The following is a 26744-nucleotide window of genomic DNA, read 5'->3' as shown; positions in this document are numbered from 1 at the left end:
ATTGCACCAGTGACTTCTCTAGATAGAGACCAGCATCCTCATGGTTCTGATGAAGAAGCAAAGAGAGTAAGAAATAAACATACTTTGGGTCTCATAGCTAAAGGGGGCCAGAATGAGAGTCGGGTGTAGTCTTCAGGTTGCTTTGGAAAACAGGACCATTCCTAAAGTCAGATGACATAAATGTCAAGGCTCTAATGCTGTTGTGAAAATGTAAACTGCAGTTTTCCTTACTCAAGGTCCCCAAGTTCAGTGCCATTAGCATCACCTGCTGCAACGCATGTGAGGTGGGCAGAAATGACTGCTCATTGCTGGGCTGACACCAGCCATGGTCTATCTTTGTGCCTAGAAACCTTCAGACGTTCTTCAAAATTCAAACTTCATGCAGATGTAGTACTGCCTTCCCCCAAGTGCTCAGAAGGTTTTTTGTTGGTTTGTTTTCATTTAATTTAACTTTCGGTTTTTAAAGACAGAATCTCGAAATGTCACTGGCTGACACGTAGCCCATTCTGTAGAACAGACGTCTTTTGAAATTGCAGCAGTCCTGATAGTCAGTCCTGTGTAGCATTAGCCACTGCACTGGCCTCTGATTTTAATCCTTCCAGTCTACAAGGAGCACAGGCTTCCTACACTGAACCCCCGAGCCAAAGTTAATGCCCGTTCTTCATCTCCCAGGCTTGCACCATCTCCTCCTTTTACACGCATGTCCCAAGCAGAAGACACCATCTAGTCTCAGTGGCAGACAGTGGCCCTACTCCTCTGTCCTCCAAAGCAGAACATTGGCCCTGCTCCTCTGTCAGTGGCAGTAAGCACCCTCCCTGGGGACTTAAAGTGTAAATGCCTTTAGGCCTTAGGATTAGCATGAATTTGACATCTGTCCACCTTTAGAGAATACACTGGGCTTAATTGAACAGGAAAGTGATGATGGCAGAAAGATTAACATTGCTGAGGCCAGTGGCAGCCTGGCCTCTCTCTCTGCCCTCACATGGAGTAACACCAGATGAGAGCTTGCACTCCAGGAGAGATGGGGACCCCCCCAAAGCCTTAAACAAACAGCTGCCAGGGTCCTCTGTCTTCCCTATACAAGTGGAGTCACTAGACTCCGAAAGCAGCTCATTGCTGCTCTTGTCCAGTTAACAGGAGAGCAATCAGAACAACTAGGGGCTGCACACTCTTAGTGATTGGCAGGAACTTATCATAGCCAGCATAGTCGTCAGTAGGTACAATAGTCATTCAACTCAGCTCAAACTTCTCATCCACGGTCAGGACACTGCTACCTATGGATTTTAGCAATGCCCTTAGAGTTGGCTAGTTTATCTGAAGACAAAAAAAGGGAGAGAGAGACAAAAGAGCTTCAAGAGAAGGAGGGGAAGGGGAAGGAGGCAGAGGTGGATAAGGTAGTATATATTACAGTGATCTACAGAATGGGCTGTCAGCCAGTGACATTTTGAGATTCTGTCTTTAAAAACCAAAAGTTAAGTTAAATAAAAATAAACCAAAAAAAAAAAAAAACCTTCTGAGCACTTGGGGGAAGGCAGTACTACATCTGCATGAAGTTTGAATTTTGAAGAACGTCTGAAGGTTTCTAGGCACAAAGATAGACCATGGCTGGTGTCAGCCCAGCAATGAGCAGTCATTTCTGCCCACCTCACATGCGTTGCAGCAGGTGATGCTAATGGCACTGAACTTGGGGACCTTGAGTAAGGAAAACTGCAGTTTACATTTTCACAACAGCATTGGAGCCTTGACGTTTATGCCACCTGCCTTTAGGAATGGTCCTATTTTCCAAAGCAACAAGGAACCAACCGATGGGTATCTGAATGTTAATTAAGACTTTAGATGCCAATAATGGTGGCTTATTTCCATTTCAGATTAGTGATATTGAAGATAGGGACTGGCTGGTGTTGGTTAACTATTGACAACTAACTGGCCCGTGTCTGTAGATATCACAAAGCCAGGTGTTGTGGAGCATCCGGTATAGCCTGTTATAAGCCGCAGCATGTTCATGTTCCACCGGAAGGAGCCGGCTATTGCCATGCCAGTCTGGGGCCCGTGTCTTGGACTTTAAGAGTATTAAATATAAAGAGTGGGACACTTCCAGGGGAAACCTCACCAATCTTTTTGGTACTCAGACTCTTTCTTATCAAGGACTGGTATAACCCTAGCTAACTAATATAATAAATAAGTCAAATCCACAGGTTTCTGATAGCCACTCTCATGTCCTCCTCCTCCCCCTCCTTTTTCTTGCTCTCTCTCTCCTCCCTCCTTCCCTCCCTCTCTCCTCTCCTCTCTCCTTGTCCCCCTCTTTTCTTTCCTCACCCATGTAACGACTTGAATTCCTAATATTTAATATAATTTTTCACTTTATGTATATGTGAGTGTTAGGCCTGCCTGTATGTGTGTGCATCACCTATATACTTGGTACTCATGGAGATCAGAAAAGGGCACTGGATCCCGAGGAGCTGGAGTTAAGGCTGGGAGCCCAATTGAGGTCCTCTGGAAGAGCAGCAAATGCTCTTAACTCCTGACCCATCTCTCCACCCTCTAGAGCTTTTTAAAGTTGCTGTTGCTCTTAGGAGCTTTTCTAAACAGGGTTTTTTTATTTTGGGTGCACAGATATTTTACGCCACAGTCCTGCCCCTTGATGGGCTTATCTGGACTGCTCCTTGGGACTTGGGCCAGGAGCAGCATTGCTGGTTTATTGATTCTACCTGGGCTTTATTTGATAAACAGTGCCAGGCTGCTTTCCCTTAGCTGTGCAATCTCCATTCCCAAGGATGGTGGTTCTGTCATCTGCATATGGTGCCCTCACTGGGTACTACCAACCTCCTGAGTTTTTCTGATTATTAGGTATGAAGGGACATTGACTTTCCTCTGTATAAATCTTCTTTTTAATTTTTTTACCCATTTTGCCTTCTGTGTCCTTCCTTATATTTTATTTCTATTCTGTTTAACTTTTTTTTTTTTTTTTTTTTTGGTGCTGGGGATTGAAGCTAAGCCTTGAGCATGGTAAGCAAGCATTATCACTCTGCTACTTCTTGACCATCTCACTTTAAATATGTACCTATCTCCCATTCTCGTTTCTTTTCACTTTGAACATATGATGTCCTTTATTGAGCAATTTTTCTTTTATTTCTCTTTTTTTTAAAATATTTATTTATTTATTTATTTATTTATTTATTATATATACAATATTCTGTCTTGTGTATGTCTGCAGGCCAGAAGAGGGCACCAGACCTCATTACAGATGGTTGTGAGCCATCATGTGGTTGCCGGGAATTGAACTCAGGACCTTTGGAAGAGCAGGCAATGCTCTTAACCACTGAGCCATCTCTCCAGCCCCCTTTTATTTCTCTTGATTTAACTTTTTTACAATTTCTTTTACTATTTCAGACATGTGTAAAGCACATTGTCACAATAACAATTAAGTCATCTTTGTTATTACTCTCTGCTTAAGAGCTTTGTTGCTGAATTTTTAAGATGTGCCATCACCAATCACAAACTAATTTCTCTGCATTTTCTTCCATTAATTTAGCAATGTAAATTTAAGCTTCTGACCCCCTGAGATCTCATTTATGTTTGTGACTTGTGAAGTCACACAGTTTGGTTTTTCTCAATTTTGCTGTTCAGTTTTCCCGACATGACTAGTAGCTCAGTCTTGCCCTTCCTTTTGATGTCTGTTGTATACTAAAGATCCACATGCGCATCTCTTTGTGCCATCTGGTCTACACTCCACATCTCTGCCCCAGTGTCCACTTCACACTCTTTGATTGACTGACTTCTACTGCCTGGTAGTTCATCATAACATTGATTGGGGATCCCTCCCCAACAACTCCTCTTCAAAGTTAACTTAGACATTAGACTACATGTATTAAAAAAAAAATTCAACTAGAATTCTTATTGCTGTTATACTGAAGTGACAGGCTAATTTGGAATGAAAAGACATCTTGCAGATGCTTGTATTTAAATTTATGTTTTCCTTTAGTGATTCATTTAGCACTGTCTTAAAATGTTCTATTCATAATATTATTATTATTAGTCAATTCTTAATTTTGACAAATTTCTTCAGGTCTTCATTTCTAGGAAATTTTATTTCGCTTCTAGAAAATATGATTCTGTTATGATAATTGTTTTAGATTCTGGACTTCATGAGTTTTATGGGGATTGAGAGTGAAGGAGGCTTCTCAGACTCCAGTTTGGTTTTATGTGAGTTGAAGGTGATGCTCTTATTCTTTGAGGTCATTGCCATGGCCCAGTCTTGATTTCTCTTGCTCATTTGGGTCTAGGCAGGTGGGCAGCTCTCCACCCCAGTGAATAGAAGATAAAGCCTGATTACCTAGAACCTTTTGTGTTACATCCTTGAAATGCCTTAGGGTGGAGCTGTTCAAAGGGAGCTGACCACATCATAAGTCCCAACAGTTCTTGGTTCCTGGATGCTGATTCTCCTTAGTCTGACGAAGAGCTGTGTTTATCTTCAGGCAGTGAGCCCAGGCTGGGGAGCCATTCAAAACAGCATCTCCTTGACCTCCTTCCTCTGCTGTGCAGGCCCAGGCTCTGAACCCCTTTCCAGGCCAGGCTGTGCATGCACACTTTTTAATGTGCACCCCCTCTTTGTATCTAGACATTCTTTTATCAATCATTCAAACTTCTCTTTCAAGAATGTCTTTCTGGGTCTATATGTGCAGCCTCCACCCCTTTTAGTTATTGCTCTCCCTGTCCCTTTCATTCACAGCCCTGGGCCTGTAGCAGACAATTCATCATCGTAGCCTTCAATTCCTGCCCCTAGAGCCCACTGGAATATGTGGTACAGGTCACCTAGAGCTCAATTTCCAAGTGTAGTGGAACCTTTGAAGATCTTATTTGTCCTCTGTGTTAGCAATGGTCTCTTGAGCCCTTTTCCTCTTAGTCTCTTTTGTTTTGTTTTGTTTGCCATTGAACCATTTATTTTTGGTCACTTGGATTATATATATATATATATATATATATATATATATTGCTTTTCTTTGCTTGCTTGTTATACTGTCCACAGATTCTTCCTTTGTTCTGTGTTATTCTGCATGATGTTCTTGAAAAAATTAACTCGGGTCTGGTTTTAAAAACTAGTTTTATATATAATGAGCAATGAGTTGCTCTTTTGAGTACCAGAACTACAAACCAAGCTGGACCACGTATATCCCAAACGGAACTCATAACTCCCTCCTCCGCATCACACTCCTTGTATTCTTTGATGCCTGAGGGGCATCCCTTTGTCCCCCAAGACAGACTCTTGGAACTCATCTGAGACACTTTCTTTTTCACTCCTCTCAAATCTGTCCCCCACTTGCATAAACTTGATATAACCCCATCTTGCTCCAAGAGGCATGGCCATGATTTTCCAAGTGCACCCCAGTTCTTTTCACCCCTTCAAACTGGATTTCAAACTGAAGCCAAAGGGATCTTTCTTATCTCTAAGTGTGGTCATCTTTCCACTGTGCTTAAAACTGCAGGGCCTCTCAGTACCTATCATAGGGTGAGGCTAAGGAATGCCCAGTTGAATCTGAATTTCAAGCAACTCTCAGGTAGCCATGCCTTCTGGAGCATAAGAATCTAAGCGTCAGTGTGGCTACAGGCTCCCTCTATCTAGGGCTGCCCTGATGTCATGGAATTGATGCTTCCTGGACAGCATATTGTTCCATGTCTTGAGCCAAGACTGCTTTTTCAGCTTGGCAGATATTCCTGTCAGTCCTACCTGGTCTGACTAAATTTCTAAGACAAGGTTGATTGATTGATTGATTGATGGGTAACTTCTTCTTAAGGTTCCTTCTGGGTTTCTCTTCCCTCCTCTTTCACACACTTTTTGAATGGTGTGTTTGATATCTGTGTTTACTTTCCTTAGATTATACTAAAATGCCATTTGGACTAGAGCTTGAGTTAATTTAATTTCTGTATCTCTACCACCTAGTAAACACCCCATGCAGGCCCGTGTCAGTATTCTGAGGGTAGATCAATGCGTGCATACATGTGCAGGTCTTGGAAGTCTGTGAAAAGTTCATCAATTTCAGTTTGTTTTTACCCAGCATGGTCTCAGTGGCATTCTGAACTGCTGAAGTATTGCTTTAAGTAGGTGAAATTGAGGCTATTTGGTCCTTAGTTACACAAAATCTACTTTTTAAAAATTCTTTATAAGCTTAAACTTAACTGAAAGTTGGTATTTTTATTTGCTAAGTCTGTCAGTCCTGCTTCTGAAGCCATTTCAGCTTTAAATCCCATATGGAATCAGGTGTGCTGGCAGCTATGCCTTGGAGTATTTGTGGCGCTTTGTTCGGTGACTAATTCCTCCATTATCCTTCTACAGCAAAAAGGAAAGCACAGAGCCCTTTACCATTTGGAATCAAGGGCACAGAGCTCTTCTGAGCAGCCAGGGAATGAGACACTGGTGCCAATTTGGGGCATTGTGAAGAGAGAGGGTCACTGCTGTGTTGCTCACTGTCACTCCCCCTCTGGTGGCTTTTTCCTTCCCATTAGCTTGTGACCAATCCTGTAAGAGCTGTGGCCCCAGTAGTCCCAGATGTCTTACCTGTGCTGAGAAGACAGTGTTGCATGACGGGAAATGCATTTCTGAGTGCCCTGATGGATACTATGCTGATGCCACAGGAAGATGCAAAGGTAGGAGGTGGGACATCACCACCATCATCATCACCGCCTCCATCATCGTACTGAATACATATTTGGCAGCATTTGGTGCTACCTGCTCCTCATTGGTAATGGGTGTATTCAGGGAACAGGTTACATTAAAGGGGCAGCTTTTTCATAATAGAAGCTATGTGTCTGGTATGGGAGAAGGTAGTATGGGAACAAGAGATATGAGTGGATTCCATAGGGTGGGGTAAGTATGTGGAAGCTGTGTGCCTGTCAGTCATCCCCAGAGGTCAGTTGCTCTGTTTGAAATGTCCAGAAAATCTTTAAGATGCTGCCCTCATGTGCTTGTGAGCCAGTGCTGATCTGTGTCAGCAGTGGCAAAGCTATCTCCTCCTTATGAGTTATAAACTCATGACCGCAACAGTTAAGTAAAAAAGGAAACCGAGTTTGATAGCCAGTAAAGTCTACCTCCGCTAAAAATGTATTTAATGTGCAGTTTCTCTAGTGTTCTTTCATATTGATAAACTCATGAATCATTGCCTTTCGAGACTCTCTTGACTTCAGTTTACAGAAGCTTGACCTTGGTCTTTTCCTCATAGGGACCAAAGAATGCATTCTGCCCCACACAACTTGGTCGTCCTTCTGCTCTGAAACTTACACTAAGTCAGTTCTTACTTCAGCCTCTTTGTTTTTTAGAGCAGGGTATTTGAGCTCGGCCATTGGCTTCTCCTGATCTAACTCCCCTTGTCTGCCAACCTCTTTATGTACCAAAGTTCATCACTTCTCCTCAGCCCCCAAAGTTCTCGTCCCATCCCCTGAGTCCCCCTGCCCGGCTCCTGACCATTATCCTCCAGAACATTTTGCCTGTGTCTCTCTGCTGTCCTGAGAGGTTCTGAAGGCTCAGTCTGGGTCATGCTCTTAGGGTCGACCTAACACAGGGTCAAAGCAGGGTGTGTGTGTGTGTGTGTGTGTGTGTGTGTGTGTGTCGGGGGGTCCCTAACATTGTCATACATACTACTCAGACTCTTTTCTGCAATAATGTAACTCTTAGAAGCATAGACTGCCAAAGCTGGAGATATGTTCAGTCACCATCTAACCAACCCTCTGGACCAGGACTGAACTAGACTTGTCTGAGAGGAATGCCAGGCCATGAACTGTCCCCTTTTCTTATTGGTCAGACAGGGAGGCTTAGATACCCACAACAACATCCCAGCATTGCTCTGAGTGAGGTCTGTGATCTCTGGGAGAGAGAGAGAAAGAGAGAGAGAGAGAGAGCGAGCACATGATGTGTGTGGAGCTCAGAGGTTAGCCTCAGTTCTGCAGGACCTATATACCTTGATTTTTGATCCAAATCACTGGCCTGGGGGTTTGCTCACCCATTTGGCTCGGCTGCCTAGTGAGCACCAGCGATCTGCTCTCTCTCGTCCACTCCACACTAGAGCCACAAACATGCATCACCACACCCACTTCCACTTCCTCCCTTGGTTCTCTGGAACTGATGCCTGCACAGCACGTGTTTTACTAGCTGGGTTATCTCCCTAGTCCTTGAGTGAAAAGTTACCCTCCCAAGACCTCAGTTTCCCTGACTGTAAGATGTGGTTCGCAATAGCTGCTTCTGAATGTTGCTATAGGACTAGGAAAGGCCATTGTGTATAAAGCACTTACTGCAAGCAGAGGGAGCTGACAAACAGGTAGAATATGAGGGAAGGATGAGTGTGGGGTGATGGGGACAGTTCTGACAATGTGGCCATCTGCTAACATGTTTCCTCTTGGGTGTGGTTTATCACCGGGGAGGAAAACTATCCAGGGATTGTCCCTGCGGTGCCTGCAGCCTGCTGTGCTCCTCTCTCCTCAGTTTGTCACGACTCGTGTGCCAGCTGCTCTGGACCTGCAGCTTCTCACTGTGCAGCCTGCACCCAGCCCCATGTTCTCCATCAAGGTCATTGCCTGCCAAGCTGTGGAGAGGGCTTCTATCCCGACCACGGGGTCTGTGAAGGTATGGTTGGTATCACTGTTATTCCTCCTACCCAGTCACAAGAACATAGGTTGATTCCCCACTTTCAAATTGTGCTTTCCAGTACAACCTTCTCTCTCGTGTATCTTTTGGTTTTTTGAAACAGGGTTTCTCTGTAGCTTTGGAGCCTGTCCTGGAACTAGCTCTTGTAGACCAGACTGGCCTCAAACTCACAAAGATCCACCTGCCTCTGCTTCCCAAGTGCTGGGATTAAAGGCGTGCTCCATAAACAGCTACAAACACATCAGAGCCTGTGCCATTTCTCTCTGTTGTCTTTTGGTCCCACAGCCCAAAATTCAACCGCTTGCTGATCAAAAATATAAAGTAGAAATTTCAGAAATCTTCCCTAAGCAAAGTTTCAACCCACTCCATGTACATGATATGTGTGGATGGCGTGTTAAGTACTTATTGAATCTGAGATCAGATATGTGTGTGTGTGTGTGTGTGTGTGTGTGTGTGTATGTGGATAGTTGTAGGCTATATGCAAATGCCAGGCCAATTTATAAAGGAAATTTTGATATCTGTGGAAATCCCAGAATCCAGTCCTCTGGAGGACTTGGAGGCTAACCTGCATATGCTGTTTTCTTTCTTTTTATCTTAATAGTTTTATAAAGAGACGATAATCTGAAACACAAACACACACCAAGCCCATTCAAAAGTTCGTGTGTTTTTTTGGCCATCCTTGCAGGGCATGTTATTTCTGTTGGCATGAATTGATTTTTTTTTTTACTCCCCCTTTCTGTGCTTTCCTGGTATTGCTAATGTTTATAGACTCCATTTGCTTTCCCCCCAAGAACTTTTTGCTAATGATAGTGCGAGACAACTGAGATTCAGTAGCGGTGCCTCTGGCTGAGCAAAATAGAAAATCTTAAATTGCTGCACGCCAAAAGGCTCTGGACTCCTGGGGAGAGCGGCAGCATTTGAGCCGTGTGAACATAGAACATTGAGGGTGAGCCTTTAATTAAAAAATCTGTATTTGTTTGCACCTTAGAAAAGTGAAAATAGCAGAAGGAAAAATTATACCAAACTTCATTAAGTAAGTGTTTGAAAGAAAGCATTTAGAGAATCTTTTAAAGGAACAGTGAGTTAATTATATCAATACTTGGGCACGAGGAAGTTTGCATACAGTATTGCCTTTTATTTTAAAGACTCCCGGCTTTGATTTTTAAGGCTCCCCAGGGAAAACAAAGCCCTGTTATAGACTGGGAAGTTTCTCTCATGCTCAAGGAGGCCCTTACTTGCTTAGGAAGTCAGCTTTCTCCTTAGTAAATCCCAAGAAGACTCTGTTGCCTGGGCCTTTCCATAGTGCATGATGGATGAGCGTAACGGTCAGTCACATAACGACCAGTTCTGCAAGGGGTAGAGTAACGGCCTCCGTACAAATGCGTCTGAAAATCTTCAATAAAAACCGAGGGCATGATGTTAAATGGTCGTTCCGTGAATGTGCTTCTCTGGAGAGCCAAGCAAATATTGTTCAGTTTGCTGGTTTTATTGTCATCCTCCTGACAGCCCTTCTAGGAGCTGAGGGATGAGACTCATTTTCCCCTCCTCACATTCCCTCTTGCGAGCAGTCTCCCAGCTCTGTGCTTCATGTGGAACCTAGAAGAATCCTCTTCTGCAAGGATCTACCTCCTGAACTTTCTAAGTGCTTTGGACCTCGGGAGGGACCGACAGTGATTGAAACCCATGCTTGGTCTTTAAGTTGCTTTCTGCCTGTTTTTCCAATTTGCAGCCTGCCATGCGTCCTGCCACACTTGTGTGGGTCCCGAGCCCTCTCACTGTATGGAGTGTAAGAAGGCAGAGGCAGGACTACAGGTGGAGCATTACTCCGGGGCAAATGTCCCTTACGGCGAGTGTGTGCCCCAGTGTGGAACCCACTTTTACTTGGAGAGCAATGGACGGTGTGAAGGTAAGCTTGGTTGACAGACATAAGGGGTAGATGTCTTACCATCTTACAAGGTGGAACTGCAGCCAGGGAGATCTTGGACTTCCTGTGAACAGGCTTCTAGATGTTTGTGGAAATCAGGAGGCCAGCATGCAAGAGTGACCGCATTGATCTCCTCTGCCCTGTGAATCATGGATGATCTTCAAGAGCCCTAAGTCCCGTTCTCAGAAGACCCTGCAGGAAATTTTTTCAGAGTCCTGTGTAGCTAGCTAAGGAAAACTCCGCTCTCATTTATTAGTGTTTTTGATTTTTCTAATTGGAACTCAAATCGGAATTTTTCTCTTTAGGGCAAAATTCAAATGGTAGTTGAGATTTTGAGGTTGTTCGTGTTGCTACCTTGTTATCTTATCCCCAGAGGGTTGATGGCATCCTAAACGCCAGCTCAGTAGCCAGGTCACCAGTGAGAGACTCAGACAGTGAAAGGCATGGCTTCCAGAGGTTGGGGGGTGGGGAGCCTTCTTTTCCAGTCCTGCAAGGAGCTGCTGTGTCTGTGTAGGAATTGCTTGCTTTACGCGACTGAAAATGGTAATCCACACCATCTTGTAGTCAGTCTTGGAAAGGATGTTTCAGTGTCGGGAAGAATAGAAACATGGCTTCCTTCTGCCCTAAACACCACAGCTTTTGGCATTTTGCTGTGGTACCCTGAATCTTTTGTTCTTTCGTCGGCTTTAAGGGTTTCATTGTCACTGTAAGCACGCTTCAGAGTTGACCTTGTTCTCACTAACTTACATTGGTTTCAGCGTCAGATTTGAATGGATGCTCAAAGAAAATCATAGATTGAAAGCTAGGGCGAATATTTCAGACACTGCACAGCACAGTCAGAAGTTTGTGGATTTAGACGCCTAATACCCAGACCCTTGATCTCTCTGAGCTCTGCACTCACAGCATTAGAATTTTAATTGTCTTCCACAAAGGCAGCGTGTCAGGTTGGAAGAAGTTCAGGAATGTATAGTTCCTGGAGAATTTGAAGTCCCCTTGCTGAATTGTCCATGTACTTGGGTGTTCAGGTCCATTACAGGGGTGAACCCTTACTTCCAGGAAGATGCAGAGTTTAGGAGTTTACATGGGGCCCAGAAACTTCATCATTCTTCAGAAGTCCTGATGTCTATCCAGGGTGTGTGTGTGTGTGTGTGTGTGTGTGTGTGTGTGTATGTGTGTTACATGCATTGCCCAAGCTCTGTGTTCTCCAAAATCTATTGCTCCATTTCCATATCCACTTGTGGAATACAGGAATCATTGCTGATTCAGTGAGTCCCGATGCCATCCCAGGGCATATGCAACACAGCCTTCTCCATGTGACTTGGTTCCTTCTAGGTGCTATGCTGGAGAGTGATGTGTCCACTTTACTAGGGACCAACTGACCTTAGGGTTGGGGTGAAGGAACACTCTGCTCTCGTATTCGGTGATTTTAGGTTCACCCAATGAACTTCTACTGAGCAGCACTATTCCTCAGGACATCTGAACAAGCATCTCTTCTCCCCAGATTAGAAACTGAAGATAAAACCAAAGGAAAGACACCCCCAAAGTCCTGCTTGTCGAACCAATGCATTGTATTTAGGTTACTTGCAGGAGTATGGGTGAAGGGCTAGGGATTACTCAAAGGCAGCTGCATCACCAAAAGCACCCCCACCCCTCTCCTAGCATAGGTGATGACCAGAACCCTGGAGTTCATTGCAATACTTGTAGGCAACTTCACAAGTTGGAAAGACTGCCTTTCCTAGACAGCTCGATAGTCTCTGCTTCGTCCGTGCAGCTCAGATGGCTTGCTCCTTCCCAGGCAACGCAGGTGATCTCTGACTACCTGTCAGCAGTTCTTACTGCTTCCAGAAGTTTAGAGAGGGAGGGTCCTAATGCCTCTGGTCAATTTCAGGAACTTCCTCAAGCTTCTGAGTGGTTGCTTTCTGAGGTTGCAAGGAGCCTCCCTTTAGAACAGTGGTTCTGAATTCTTCTCAGTAATGTGGCCCTTTAACTCAGTTTCTCATGCTGTGATGACCTTCCACCACAAAAGTATTCATTGCTACTTCATAACTGTATTGTTGCTACTGCTATGAATCATAATGTAAACATTGGTGTTTCCCAATGGTCTTAGGTGATCCCTGTGAAAGGGTTGTTCATCCCCCAAAGGCGTGGAGGCCCACAGGTTGAGAACCACTTCTTTGGAACAAAGTGAGTTCCAATAGACTTCCCTGGTGAATGTTTTCTCCCTCTATGACATCCTGAGCATTACCTAGCTGCCATCCAAGATGGAACTTATCAAATCAGAGGAAAATGCTGTGCAAAAGCTTCCTTATAGTTCTTTTTTTTTGTAGCAAACTCCCAGCACCCTAAAAAACATTAAGTATAATGCATAGTCTTGCTTGATGGGAAAATACAGAAAGAAAACAGAAGGAAACAGTAGAAAGAGAAAAGCATGTCTTCCTTCTTTCTTCTTCCTGCTTCTCCCTTCACCTCCCCCTCTTCTCTTTCTCTCTCCCCCTATCTTTACAGAAAGGTATTTTTGATGTGTTGGGATCTGAGAAACTGGTCTTTGTGGTTCCACACGTCCATCTGGGGACCCTGTGTGCTGAGATCTGCGTGGAAAAGGAACAGACCTCCGTGAACACAGGTCTCTCTCCATGCAGATGCTGTGAGAAGCTCTTGGCTTTTCTGGAGGTTGTGTAGATGCTGGACAGACCCAGTTCACCCTGCCAAGAGACTATGATTGTTTTCCCATGGTCCCATGATCCCAGGAGAAAGTAGGACAGGAAGAAAAGCCTGGTCTGTGCACAATTATCACCTCATAGTTTGGAGCATTATTATTGAAAATAAAATGCAGAATTTGGAGTGAGTTCAAAAGACAAAGCAAAATGATCAACATTTTTGAAAATTAGAATTTTAAGCAAACAAAAAATTATGTTTAGTGCTGTTATTCGGCTGGGAAAACAATAATTGGCACCATGAGAAATTGCTTTTCTTGATCGTCCTAACACCAGCATTTGAGGGCAGGTGAGAGAGCTGCATGCTAGAAGAAACCAAGGCTTAGGGAAGTTCCAGGTTGTGACTTACCCCAGATTACACTGGTTGCATGGAGTGTGGTTGGGTGGAACCTGAGTCAGGAGACTCCCGTGTCTGTACTTGTAATTCCTGGGCCACATATCTTATTTGATGTGCACAGCTTCTGTCTTCCCTTTCTGCACAGCACAAGGGTAGCACAGCAGACTGATATAGAGGTTGGAGATTCTTCCATTTGAAAGGGCATCCTTGGCAAGGAAGTGTCCCAGGACCCCTGTTATATACGCATCTTTTAGAAAAGATTAGACTCCAATCCCTCTGGGATGGCTTAATTGTGGTCAGATATAGAAAGTCTGCTGTGACCTCTTGAGTCCCTGGTAGCCCATGATTGTATGCTCGTTAACGTAATAAGATTAGGTATCCCGCACAAGCTGTCTGCTCACATTATGAGCAAATCCCTGTACAGTCTCCACCAGGTAGGCTGCTGTGCTCAATTTGTACGTGACAAGAATGTGGCAGAAAGAGGTTAATTGAGTTGCCTGGGATTCCGCAGGGAAACCGAGCGCGACTACCCATTGTTTCCAGCCTTACCTGGGTACCAAGCGAGCTGACAGATGTGTGTCCTGTCACTCATCCTGCTTCTTTGCGAACCTTCCCACAATCTATTCCGTCTTCATTGTTGCCAAAGTGGTGTCTATAAAATCCAGCCCGGGAGTTCTGTGAGGTTGGATGGGTCTCCACTTCCCACAGCTTCTCAGGTAGGGCACCTTCTCTCACAAGTGCTTTTGTATAAAGAAGAGAAAAACAACTAGTTTCTGGAACTCTCTCTTTCCTTTCTTGGAGACTGCAGCGTGGGGGATTGGTAAATGAAAGAGAGGAGCAGAGGCATTACACAAAGAAGCTTCTGATGTGTTGGGAGTTAGAGTATATGATTGTGTGTGTGTGAATTAACAAACACTGAACAAAGAAAACCCGGCTTCTCAGAAACACTCTTTCCTTATTTATTCCTTACAAGAGTGTTGACTGAGTGTCTGTCCCCTTTGGGCCTCATACAATTCTAAACTCAAGAGATGTCCATGCCAATGAGTCAAGTCAAACTTCCTGTTTTGTGCAAAGCATTCTCCCGAGAGAAACATAGAATGAATGAATGAATGAATGAATGAATGGCAGTAGTAACTAATTCTGTTATATAATTTTGGATGGTTATCCATGCTATCAGGATATGGCAATATGGCAAGGGCGCGGTTGAGCAGCAGCGGAAGGTTTCAGAAGAGGAGGAACTAACTGCTCCTGTGTGTTTGCCCTGCACTTTTGGCTCATGCTCAACAGATGATGGACTGGTTATAAGAGAGAACTTTCAATTGTGCTTTTTCATCCATAGTCTCTGTGCTTCCCAGTGTAGATAGAAAGGCTGCTAAGAAAGAGAATCTGTTGATGTGATCTATGTGCTATGATTACCATTGATTAATTAAAAAAAATACTTTGGGCCTATAGCAGGGCAGAACAGAGCTAGGCAGAAGGAAAATTAAACTGAATTCTGGGAGAAAGAGGGTGGAGTCAGGAGATGCCATGTAGCCACCAGAGGGGAACGACATGAGCTTCCAACTGGAACCTTGCTGGTTGGCCATGAGTCTCATAGTAAAATATAAAATAATGGAAATGGGTTAATTCTATATGTAAGAGCTAGGTAGCAATACGCTTAAGTTATTGGCCAAAGAGTATTGCAATTAATATAGTTTCTGTGTGGTTATTTCGGGAGTCTGGGTGGCCAGGACAGGAACAAGCTGCCTCTAACAACGGTCTGTTACTAATGGTGAAAGATGTTTTGGAAGCATTTGTAGTGGTCAACCAAAATTGTGCGTTTGAACTAAATAGCACCATTTAGGATTAGTGAAAAGAAAGGTCCAGAGTTATTGCACATGTTCAACTGAGTGTCTGCCAGTACTGCCAGATTGAAGTTTTTTAAGAAAGAAAATGGGGAATAGTAAAAAAGAAAATCCATACTCACCCTCCCCAAGAAAACTAAACAATTGCATATCAGCGGAAACTTTCCCCAGACATCTCTGAAGCATCTCACACTTTGGTATCCTTCTTTCCCTCTGGTTTTTCAGGCCTTGTTAGTTAGTCCTTGATGCCATGGGGTCTTGGAAGGAACCAAGTAAGAGTTAAGCAGTGGTGCTCAATGGGTTCCCATAGAAGATGTAGTTTCTCAGAAATAAGTCCTTTTCTGACAACCATGCGAATCTCTTGCTCTTTGTGTTGCAGTAGGGCCATACGATTTAAGGCCAGGTCATCTGACTGGCGATAGAGCAGCCACCGTTGAACAGCCTGCTCATGGTGACGAGGACGGGCAGTGAATGTGGCGCAGGTGATTAGGTTAGCCAGGTAATTGCCCAATTCCATGGCAGACTAACAATGCATTCTTTCAGTTTCCGTATGCTGCACCGGGAGGATTAAAGTTGACACTGTTTTTGAAGAAATTACCGATTTTATTTTTATAACTGAACTTTGTTTCCATATTGTTAGACAACTTGTCTTTGAGGAGACATATTTTGCAGGGTGCTTAGATTGTGAGCACCCCGCCCCCTCCTTGCATTAGCTCAAGGGTCTCTATGTTCATGCTAGTGATGGGGTTTTCAGCCGCTTCAGCCTTGTGAGACTTCTTTTTTAGTACCGAACTTAGCCCAGCTTCTTTGGCGAAGTCCTACCTACCACACAATACAAAACTGCAGATGACTGAGTTTGGTCTCGTCTTAGTTCTTAAAGATAAATGCCCTTGTTGTTTCGGTTATTAATTAACTTGCTTTAGATGAACAGGATGAAATACAGCATTTCGTGTGTGTTTTGATCTATTTTGTTGTTGCTAGGACTCACCAAGGGCCTCTAGGCGGAGTTTTAATTAAAGAAATAGATGGGCAGGAATCTGCCTGCACCACTCGCGAAGCTGTGCCTGTTTATGAAGTTGGAATCCCTTTCCAGTAATTGAATAAAACGTATGGAATCTATATTAAACAATTATCTTTAATATGGTCCCCAAGGTGCTGACAGAGCTACACAGATTCGTGCCTTCTGATAAGATTCTGTCCTGTTCACTTTCCCCTTCTCCCTTTTAGAGCCGGCCTGTGCCAGGCTTGGGAAGAGAAAGATGAAAAAGATAGAGGCCATGCCTCAAGGCTAGCCTACTCAAACAGGAGAAACTGATGTCTGAGCAAGTAATTAAAAGCACGTGGTGCGTGCTGAAGTCCAAGAAGGCACCAAGTGAAGCAGTGGCTTGAAAGAGTCTGGCTCTTCTGGAGAGATGGTCGTGAGGACAGATGAAAGACAACTGAAGGATTAGTGGGTTCGTCAGAAGGTGGGGAAGGCATTGAGGGTGAGCAAGCAGCGAGTGGTAAACCTAGGATTTCTAGAGGAGCACAGTAAGTCCTGGACTTCTACTGTGAAGGACCAAAGAGGGAACCCACAAGGATGATGCTGGTGAGGAGCAGTGGGGATGTCACTGCACACTGCTCTGAGACCTCACTGCAAGGCGCTCTGTGACCTCACTGCACGGCGCTCTGTGACCTCACTGCACGGTGCTCTGACAGCGCTCTGTGACCTCACCGCACAGCGCTCTGTGACCTCACTGCACAGCGCTCTGAGACCTCACTGCACGGCGCTCTGTGACCTCACTGCACAGCGCTCCGTGACCTCACTGCACAGCACTCTGTGACCTCACTGCACGGTGCTCTGACAGCGCTCTGTGACCTCACCACACAGCGCTCTGTGACCTCACCGCACAGCGCTCTGTGACCTCACTGCACGGTGCTCCGCACTTACCAAAGAGACTGGAGCTAACACTATTGTTGGCCAGACCTAGTGTTTGGGAAATAACATGCTCACTTTTCACTTTATAAATATTGTTTCTGCTCTCTTTGTCGCAGATAAATAGGGAATAAAGAGGGGTTGACTGTAAGCCTGGGCCGTTAGTCCTTGTTATGCATGATCTTGAAGGGCCTCACTAAGGGGTTCTGGGAATGGAAGTTCAGGCTGTTTTGATAGAGTTGTAGGAAGTAAAGGCATCAGAAGTAGAAGTCTGGGGTCTTCTGTGTTCACATGTGAGCACTGGAACATGGTGTGCAGCGGTGACATGGAGAATGTATAGCAGACTTTGGGCAGGGGAGTCACATGGGAGTGGCAGTAAGGAAGGCAGTCCCTGGAACCTGCCGTGATTGACAGCAAAAATAGCTGAAGTGTGTAAGAAAATACTGCATGTTCTATCTCATAAGGAAACCTGGGGGGGGGGCATATGTGTGCTTGTGTGGGTGTGGGGAGTGTGCATGCGTGTGTTTGTGTGTACAGGCGTGGGAAGCTCTAGGAGGACTACCGATGGAGGAAGGGAGTCCTGTAAGAGGGGAGGGATGATGGGGAGGCTAGTGGAAGGTGAAATTGAATGAGTAAAATAGAGTGATAGATATGTATAAAATGCTGTAGTAAAACCCAGTATTTTGAATACCCGCTAAATTTTCTTAAAAGAGAAAAGGAAGTGCATTAAGGCTAAGAAAAGTCATTTTTAAAGAAAGCAGTGGGCAAGGAGTATTTGGAGAGGAGGGATGTGAGATCCCCAGGAAAGGTCATGTGAGGATCCCCCTGAGGCAGTGGATTTATTGGAGTCCACGAAGGCCAGCTCTGTCCTCATAAATTCTAGATTCAGCAGCCCAGAGGTCAGGAAAACTGTGTGCAGGTCTAGCAGAACGAGAGGAGCGAGGAGTGAGGGCAGAGGGTGGAACATGGGGGCAGTTCTAATGTTTATGCAGAAAATCAAGAAAAAGGCCAAAGAAATGATCAGGGAGGATGACAAACTGAAGGTGATGTCAGCATCTCCATCCACCTGTCTGCTCTTTACACACCTCCAGCCCACACACTTAGTCCGTGGAGTGTCGCTAATGGGATGTAGAACATGCTAAGGACAGGGTCCAGGACAGAGAAACAGAAATCGGGGATGAAAGAGATTGATTGACCTTTACCCTTGAAGGGGGTCCTCTGTAGTTGGAGCAGGGGTGGGGAACAAATGGAGGATGATAAATCCTATTAAATGGGGCTGGGGGTGAGGAGAAGAAAAATAAAATTGATTTGAACTAAACTCACATTTTCATTCTACTTTGGTGTTCCTATGGTAAATCCTAGGGGATTTTGACATCCACATCATATTTTTGACAAATGTTTACTCAATATTTGCTTTTGACATGGACACCCAGGAATTCTTACATTATATGAAAGCCAGGATACAGGACTACTTTTCTGCATCATTAAAAAGTAGTTATATCCATATCCAGAGAGACTGTGTCTAAATTATATATCTCTATTGGGTCCCTCGCCTTGGAGACTGGGAAACCTTGCAGAAGAGAGGGAGGAAAACCATGGGAGTCAAAGAGGATGGAGAACACGGCCCACTGAATCAACTAAGTAGGGCTCATATGGGCTCATAGAGACTGAGGCAGTAAGCACAGGGCCTGCATGGGTCCCCACCATGTCCTCTGCATATATGTAATGTGTGTTAGCTTGGTGTTTTAGTGAGACTCCTAACTGTGGGGGAAGGTATGTCTCTGACTCTTTTGCCTACTCTTGGGACTTTTTTCTTTTCTGTTGGGCTGCCATATCCCACATCTCTGTGAGAGCTTTTGCCCTATCTTTAGAACTTGTCTTGTCTTATTTGGTTGCGGCCTGGTCTTTTCTGATGGGAGACGTAGTGGGGAGTGAACCTAGGGAGAGGAAAGAGTGTAGGAGGTGGGGCTAGAAGGAGTGGAACTGTGGTCTTGATGTACTGTGTGGGAGAAGAGTCTGTTTTCACTTTTAAAAAGCAAAATTAATTAATTAATTAATTAATTAAAAACTAAAGAAAAGGCAAAGTCATATCAATATGAAACCAAAGCAGAAGCAGGATCAGCAGGCACTGCTGTGTTCTCCATAGCTCCGGTGTAACTGCCACCATGGAGCTGACTGGATTTTACAGCCAGCTAAGGACTTCTTTAGCACTGGGTCTTTCAGGGTTTATGCTGTTCATTTATACCTTCTCAGAAATATACTTAGTCAGCAACTGGAAAGCGGGTCTCTAAAAATGTGGTATTAGCGAAGGAATTATTCATAGAACTCTCAAATGCCTCCAGATTGGCCCGGCGATGGAGTAAGTCTTCCTTGAAGAAATGGAGACTTTGAACAGAATTCCTGCAAGGAAATAGCTTCCGCAGAATGATCAGTCCTAATAAAAGTCACTGGAGTAAGGTAGACATTTCCCAAACCAGCACAGAGTTGAAGTTTCCTGAGATTGTTTTTAAAGATCTGAACGCTTTTACTAATATAAAGAATTCTAGAGATGAAGACTCAGGGCATCTACAGGCAATGCTTGCCTCCTTCCTGTGACCTGGTGGACTGTTTGTGGTAGGAGCTGACTTTAGGAAACCTACTGGGTAACAAAGGGTCCTTCTTTGGCACATCTCAGCCTGCCAGCCTTCCACCTTTCTCATCTTTATTTCTTTGCTGTTTTGTATAAAATAATAACCTCCACTCACAGTAAGCCAGACTGCCACATTGACTTTGTGACCAAATAGAATCAAATAACTCAGGTTTATGCTCATAATGCTTTAACTTACTTTGCCTTGGTTTTCAATTCCACAGTTATACATTCTGATTCCTATTTATTAAGGCTGTGTAAGAGGAAGACCTGGGGATTCTAATGGTCTTAAAAAATGTAATGTAAGCATATCAGTGCTATCACAGGCTTATTTATTTAGGCCTGTGGGAAAGCCTGCTGTTTCAGATTGCTTCCCCAAGTCATCCTGGGGAAAGAAAATCCTTTGTGTTGACAATATGATTTAACTGGGTGTTCAAAAGCGTTGCCACCTGATGTTCCAATATTCTCTGTTTCATTTTGTGCTTAGAGATGTGTGTGAGTATGTGTGTGTGTGTGTGCACACACACACGTGCAGATATGCACACACCACATACTCATGTTGGGGGTGTACATGTATGTGTGAATATCCCAGAGATCAGAGGAGGACATTGGCCAGCATGGACACTCTTTGCGTTTTTTCTTTGAGACAGGATCTCTTACTGAGCCTGAAGCCAGGCCCGGTGACTGCCCAGCCCAGTGTTCCTTCTGGTTCTGGTCCCTACAGCACCTGGGTTATAGGTGTGTAGTAATCATGGCCATCCTTTAACGGTTTGCTGGGGATTTGAACTCAGGTTCTCATGTTTGCACAGCAAGTTGCTTTTACCCGTTGACCCCTCATACCAATCCCAAGATGCCTCCTTTTGTTTGCTTAAACTTTAGTTTACTAGCCCCGCCCCCTTTCTGAGGATTCTGAAAATACTTTGGAATAAATTCCTGCCGTCTATGCTACTATACTAGAACCATTGACAAAGCAGTGGGAAGATCGTATTTATCAAACCAGGACATGGCCCGGTGAGACTGGGCACTGGCCATTGCTTGGTGCAGGAGCCTGGGCCCTCTGAAGCAGCTGTTTATCTAACCTTAGGTGCTGGGTGAGACGATGCTAGAGTGGAGATCGACAGCCAGACATCTGCCAATGAGAGAGAGTAGTCTAATACTTTAACAGTATCCTGCAGGACCTGGCTACGCTCACTGAATAGCAGCATCTTGTTCTGCAAAGATTATGTGTGACATTATTTTAGGGGTTGATAGAATCAGACATCTTGATGGTGTAGAATTACCATGGTTCTGCCTAGTTTGCTGGACCTGTGAATCTTCTGGGTGTTTGACAGAGGAGGCAAGAGAGAAGGAGATGAGCATTTCTGTCGTCTAGAGGGTCTTGTCTATTTGACAGAGACTGTGGTCATCTGAATGGGCAGGATCCTGATCTGGGCCCTCTTCAGCACAAGTGTGAACCAATGGAAGAGCTGTAGAGGAGGTATTGGAGGCCTGGGCTTTGGTTAGTTGGTATATGAAATGTATACTCCCAAGCTAATCACTTACAGTCTTCAGGAATATAGCCCCCCAGGGGGGTAGTTTCTGCAGGGTAAGCATTTTCTTAGCTGTCAAAGAATCAGAGGTAGAAAAAATAAAAACACATAATTAACGCTCAGCAGCAGTGAAGACACTGTGTCGTCTAAGGAGCTCTCCTGCAGGCTTTTACCCAGGCGTGGCTGGGATCACGGCTTTAACAGTGCAGAAGCTAATTGCAGGATGAGTCAGTATGAAGCACTGGGTTCATTTAGGAAGAGATAGCACATGTTTAGATTTTGGCATGGGTGGAGAGAGGGAGGAAGAGGGACGGAGTCAGGGAGGGAAGAAGAGGCATCCAAGTTTTATAACTAGCTCTATATATGATTATGTAGCTTTTGAAGTTCCTTCTCTCAAAGGGGATAATTTACAACCAGGTTCAAAGATTAAGCAGAGTCTAAACCGTAAGTAGAAATGAGTATGAGCTGGTTCGCTTATGCAAATAAATTCCAGTGTGGTTTGCTGGGCGCATTGTTCAGGCTTAGTGATGAGAGAGGAATGAAGGAAAGGTTCTATCCAAAGGTCCCGCATGCTGCAGCCTTCCACATGGTTTCTCTGCTGCTCTAACATTTGACTGAGACATCTCTCAGAACCAGGGACTACTGTCTCTATACAGGCGATTTTCACAGTGATGTTTTTTCTTCTCTCTCTTTTTTCCAAGCCACTTTTCAAAAATTAAATTAGGGGTTGATCCCTGAGGTTCTCTGTCTGTGGGTGTGGCCCTGTGAAACCTCCCCCTTCCGTGTTCACGTGTCTGTTGGCGTGGTCCTAGCTAAGGTCTTGTTTAGGGAATTGTGTTATTGGGGTCTCACCTGTGAAGCTTCCCTGTCGTTTCTAGGGGTTACAATCTCTCAGCAGATTTCCTGGTCCTCTGGCTCTTCAACACTTCCTGTCCCTTTTCTGAAAGGTTCCCGAGCCTTTGTTGCCAGAGCTGTGTTGTAGATGTAGTCACTGGGACTGGGTACCCGGTGAGCAGTTTTCCCCTGCATTTTTGACCAGTGTGGTTTTCTGAATTGGCCGCCATCTGTTGCAAAGAGAAGCTTCTTTGATGAGGGCTGAGAGCTACGCTTCTCTGGGGGGCACTAGGATAAAGCTTTGGAGTGCATTTCAGTCTTGTGTTGTGTAGTAGTAACATGGCAGCAATAGGTCCTCCTCGAACATTCTCGACCTCACCAGCCCTGGGAGGTTTCCAATGCAAGGCAGGGTTTCCCTCCCACTCCGTGAGTGCAGTCCGACCGGCCAGCTGTTGGCTACCACAAAGGTGCAAGTGCCATTTTCACACCCTCAGGGACATCTTGTCATGATGGCCTTTGTTGTCACTCAGTCATCACCGCTGAGCATGACTACTGATGCTCCCTTCCCTTCAGAGCTGCATAGCACCTTCTATTGTGAACGCTCTTCCTCAGAGAGGAGGCTTTCGGTGACCCTCCAAGGGCTGGAGAGTGACAGCCGAGGCATTCTTTCTCTCTGTTTCTTTTGTTTCCATCACACCTCAGGAACTTGTGCTTAGGGTTAGTAGTTACAGCTGAGGCTCATAAGGACCACACCGTGTGTCTAGAGATTGTACGTTCATCTGTCCCATTGCAACGTTGAATCACTACTTTCTAGATGAAGAAGCAAGAGCCTTTCTGCTTTAGCCGAGGTCACAGAAAGGCAGGGCAATGTTCTTACTCCCTTTGGTAGACTTGGCCTTTATCTCACACAGGCATATCCTGTTTTTTACTTTTGTTGTGACAGATTTTATATCACTCCAATGTTGATGAACTCTTTCCATCCTGTGTACACTCAGGCTCCATTCTTAGAACAGGCATCAAATGAACAAAGCACCCCTGTACACACACACACACACACACACACACACACACACAGAGAGAGAGAGAGAGAGAGAGGCAGAGAGACAGAGACAGAGAGAGAGACAGAGAGAGAGAGAGAGAGAGGCAGAGAGACAGAGAGAGAGACAGAGAGAGAGAGAGAGAGAGAGAGAGAGAGAGAGAGAGAGAGACCCTTTCTCTTTGCATAGCTGCATAGCAGGCTGGTTTCCAGAGTGACAGCTCTCCCAGGGACAGGAGAACTGTTCATGGTTTCTGGTTCTCTATTTGACATCCTCCAGCATGAGGAGAAGCTATATGACTGTAACGGTTGTCTCTCTGGCAGTATTTGTGCTTGACTTTGTAGGATAATACCTTTAGAGAAAAGGTGTTATCAGTGTGTCCTGGTATTGGGGAAGCCAAGTGGATGGGCGGAGTGAACTCCAGCGGGGCAACGCTGTCTTCCTGTGGAATTGTCCTGATCACCTCTTCTGCTCTTCTTCTCAGCTTGCCACCCATCCTGCCTCATGTGTGCAGGGAAGACCCCTCACAGCTGCACGGTCTGTGGGTCTGCCCATGTGCTACTAGCTGGGCAGTGCCTTTCCCAGTGTCCAGAGACCCACTTTAACCTGGAAGGGACCTGTACGGGTAAGTGTGTGCCCTGCTGGGGCAGGGGCAGAGTTCCTGTTCTCACATTTGCTCTTCCTGGTGCAACAAGACATTTGATTAAAATTTTTATCCTAGCAGTGATGTGGCTGGGCTCAGAAATCCTATTTTCACACTCTAGAGTAGAAAGGTATCATGTGACGAGAACAGGGGAATTAACCTTCCCATGAAGAACCACAGTTAGTAAGAAAATTATAACCAGCTTTGCCTTATAGGCTATAATACTTAAACAAACTCACTCTGTGCCGGGTTTCTCTTCTCTGAGAGACTATCAATCACATCAAGAGAACTTCTCTCATAAAGTAAATAAAACTTTTATGTTGTATAAGAGTCAAAATTTAACTCAACATAACTCTTCATTTCTATGGCTCTATTTAAAGTTTAAGGCTACTTTTTGTAGTTATCTCAAGAGCCCGTGCTGAGTGTACCAGATTTGAAAGTTCAGAATGCAAAAGAAGGTGGAACTTTGAGGGTAGAAATCCCACAACTCCAAAACAGGAACTACTAACCTGGTGATAGGCTCCACGGGCTATCTTTTCTCTCTGGTGTCCAGTAAGTGAGGACAAATTAGAGTTGTACCTTTTCATATTGTCTCCAAATATTAAGTCATAAACAAACCCCCATATTATGAAAAATTATAATGAGCGCTGTGTGTATTTACACAATTCTTTGCTATTCTGTTCTGCGTACTCTGCTGTTTTTAAATCCCCATGACTTTTCATCAGAAGGGTGAAAAGGATTTGAGATGTAGGATTGAAACAGACTCACTCAGGAGCCCCTTTGCTTTCTCTCGGTGGGGTTCTGCCCTTCTTACCTCTTGCCACCCAAAACTAATGGCTTAAAATAACCCAAAGTTAGCAGCTTGTAAACAACAAATTATTATCTTTTGCAGTCCCTGGGATCCATAGGCTCAGCTTGGATTTTCTCCCTCAGGATCCTTTAGGCAAATCTAGATATATCAGTGAGTTAGATGGGCAAGAATCCTTCCCGCCCCCATTTTATGAGGCCAGTTCTTGTGCCTCATTGAACTTCCTCACAATAGGGCAGTCTCAGTTGGCTAGCCTAACTCCTAGTCAGCTGTCTTTCCTTGAAGAGAATATTTCAAGAAATTTAAACAGAAGCTACTGGCTGCCTGGGACCTAACTTTGGGGGTCTCATTGCCCCTTCTCTGTTGTTTAAAGCAGGGCAGCTTAGTTTGAGGGGTGAGGTGGGAGAAGGAGAATGGCCCAGTGGTGGTGACTTGGGGAGCTTTGGAGGTGTGTTAGAGAGGGCCAGGAAGGAAGTAGAGTTAAGGACAGCCTCCAGACTTGTTTCCCTCGGAGGCAGCAGAAAAAGAGCAAAAGGAAATAAGGTTTTTCCCAACTTAAGAGTACCTCTACAGTCCATAACAGAGATTTCTGAAATTACAGGTTCAGATTAGTAAAGCATTTTATTGGAATTGGCAAAATAGTAAAACTTAAGCACCCTAGGGTGGTGCTGTTTATTCTTATATACCTGCAGGGTGGAAAAGATAAACACATTCTCCCAGGTGGCTATTTTGCTTCCAAAAATAGACATTTGAGGCTAGTTGATAGGAAAAAAAACAAAAACAAAACAAAAAAAAAGCTTGCTGTAATGAAATCATTGCCTGTATATTTCTGGAGTCATAAAATGTATAGTAAACTTACGAAATATTTTAACTTAGTTTGTCTTATGTGTATGAGTATTTTGCCTGCGTGTATATCTATGTACCAAGTGTTCACCTAGTGTCCAGGAGAGGGCATCAGATCCCCTGGAACTGGAATTACAGACAGCAGTAAACTGTCAAGTGGGTGCTGGGAATCAAACTCAGGACCTCTGAAAAGGAACCTGGTGCTCTTAAGCACTGAGCCATCCCTCCACCCCCATTAAATATTAAAACAAACAAATAAATAAATAATGAGCACATATTAGATTCTTCTGGCCTTAACTCCGAAGAGCAAATATAGAGTCGATTTAAATATAGGTGACTGGATATTGATATCAGTGTGATTTTTATTCTGCCGTTTTCTTCTTTCCCTCAAATACCTTTTTAATCTCTGGGCCCTGGGCAGCTTTACTTGAAGGCGCCCACAGCTCTGCAGGGTAACTGCCTGCTCTGTCCTTAGCTGTGCCTTTGAAGAGATCTTCTAGCTGGAGAAGCTTTTATCCAGGCCCCCGTGGTTCCTGTGTGTAAACTGTTTGAAGGAGAGCCTCCTCCATTGCTCCACTTCTTCCCTGTCAGTAGATGGATGGTCTCCCCAGAAGCAGGGCACACAGGTCACTGCAGACATTCTAGGAAGGCGGAAGACCTGGGTGGTGGAATTATCCTTGGAATGCCAGCATCTTCTGGACGCTTCTCAGAGTCTCAGGAATGCAGACTGATCTATCCCTTCTAACTAGCACTTTGCTTTCTTGTCCCCACTCCCTTTTTAAAAAGTATCTTACCTCCTCCTGGACTCTTGCCCGAAGGGAGAGGCGTGTGATTTGAGTTAGAGCCCGTGTCTTTGCTCTTCGCCAGCCCTGTTCCAGGACGGAGCGTATTGGTATCTGCAAGCTCTACAAGCTCCTACCCTCCGCCCCCAGCCCTTGGCAGCAGACAGTCTTAGATCTCTTCTTCCTGGCTATGAACACATACATCTCCTGCCACCCGCCTTGGCAGTCTGGACCGGTTGCAGCCATGACCTGCCTGGCTTCTCCCTGTCTGTGTCT

General features: G+C 44.7%; 1 protein-coding gene across 1 annotated transcript in view; it reads left to right on the top strand.

Moving 5' to 3' along the window:
- Positions 1-26744, top strand: part of Fras1 (Fraser extracellular matrix complex subunit 1) — a 419545-nt gene that overhangs the window by 213546 nt on the left and 179255 nt on the right. The window contains exons 16-19 of the mRNA XM_041671543.1: positions 6502-6642; positions 8471-8611; positions 10362-10538; positions 23877-24017. Of these exons, the coding sequence (XP_041527477.1) occupies positions 6502-6642; positions 8471-8611; positions 10362-10538; positions 23877-24017 (600 nt within the window). The remainder of the gene's footprint in view (positions 1-6501; positions 6643-8470; positions 8612-10361; positions 10539-23876; positions 24018-26744) is intronic.

The sequence above is a fragment of the Microtus oregoni genome, unplaced genomic scaffold (assembly GCF_018167655.1).
Source record: "Microtus oregoni isolate MIOR12 unplaced genomic scaffold, Mior012 000021F_ref0000039, whole genome shotgun sequence".
Taxonomy (NCBI): Eukaryota; Metazoa; Chordata; class Mammalia; order Rodentia; family Cricetidae; genus Microtus; species Microtus oregoni.
This window is presented reverse-complemented; position numbering and strand designations above follow the sequence as displayed.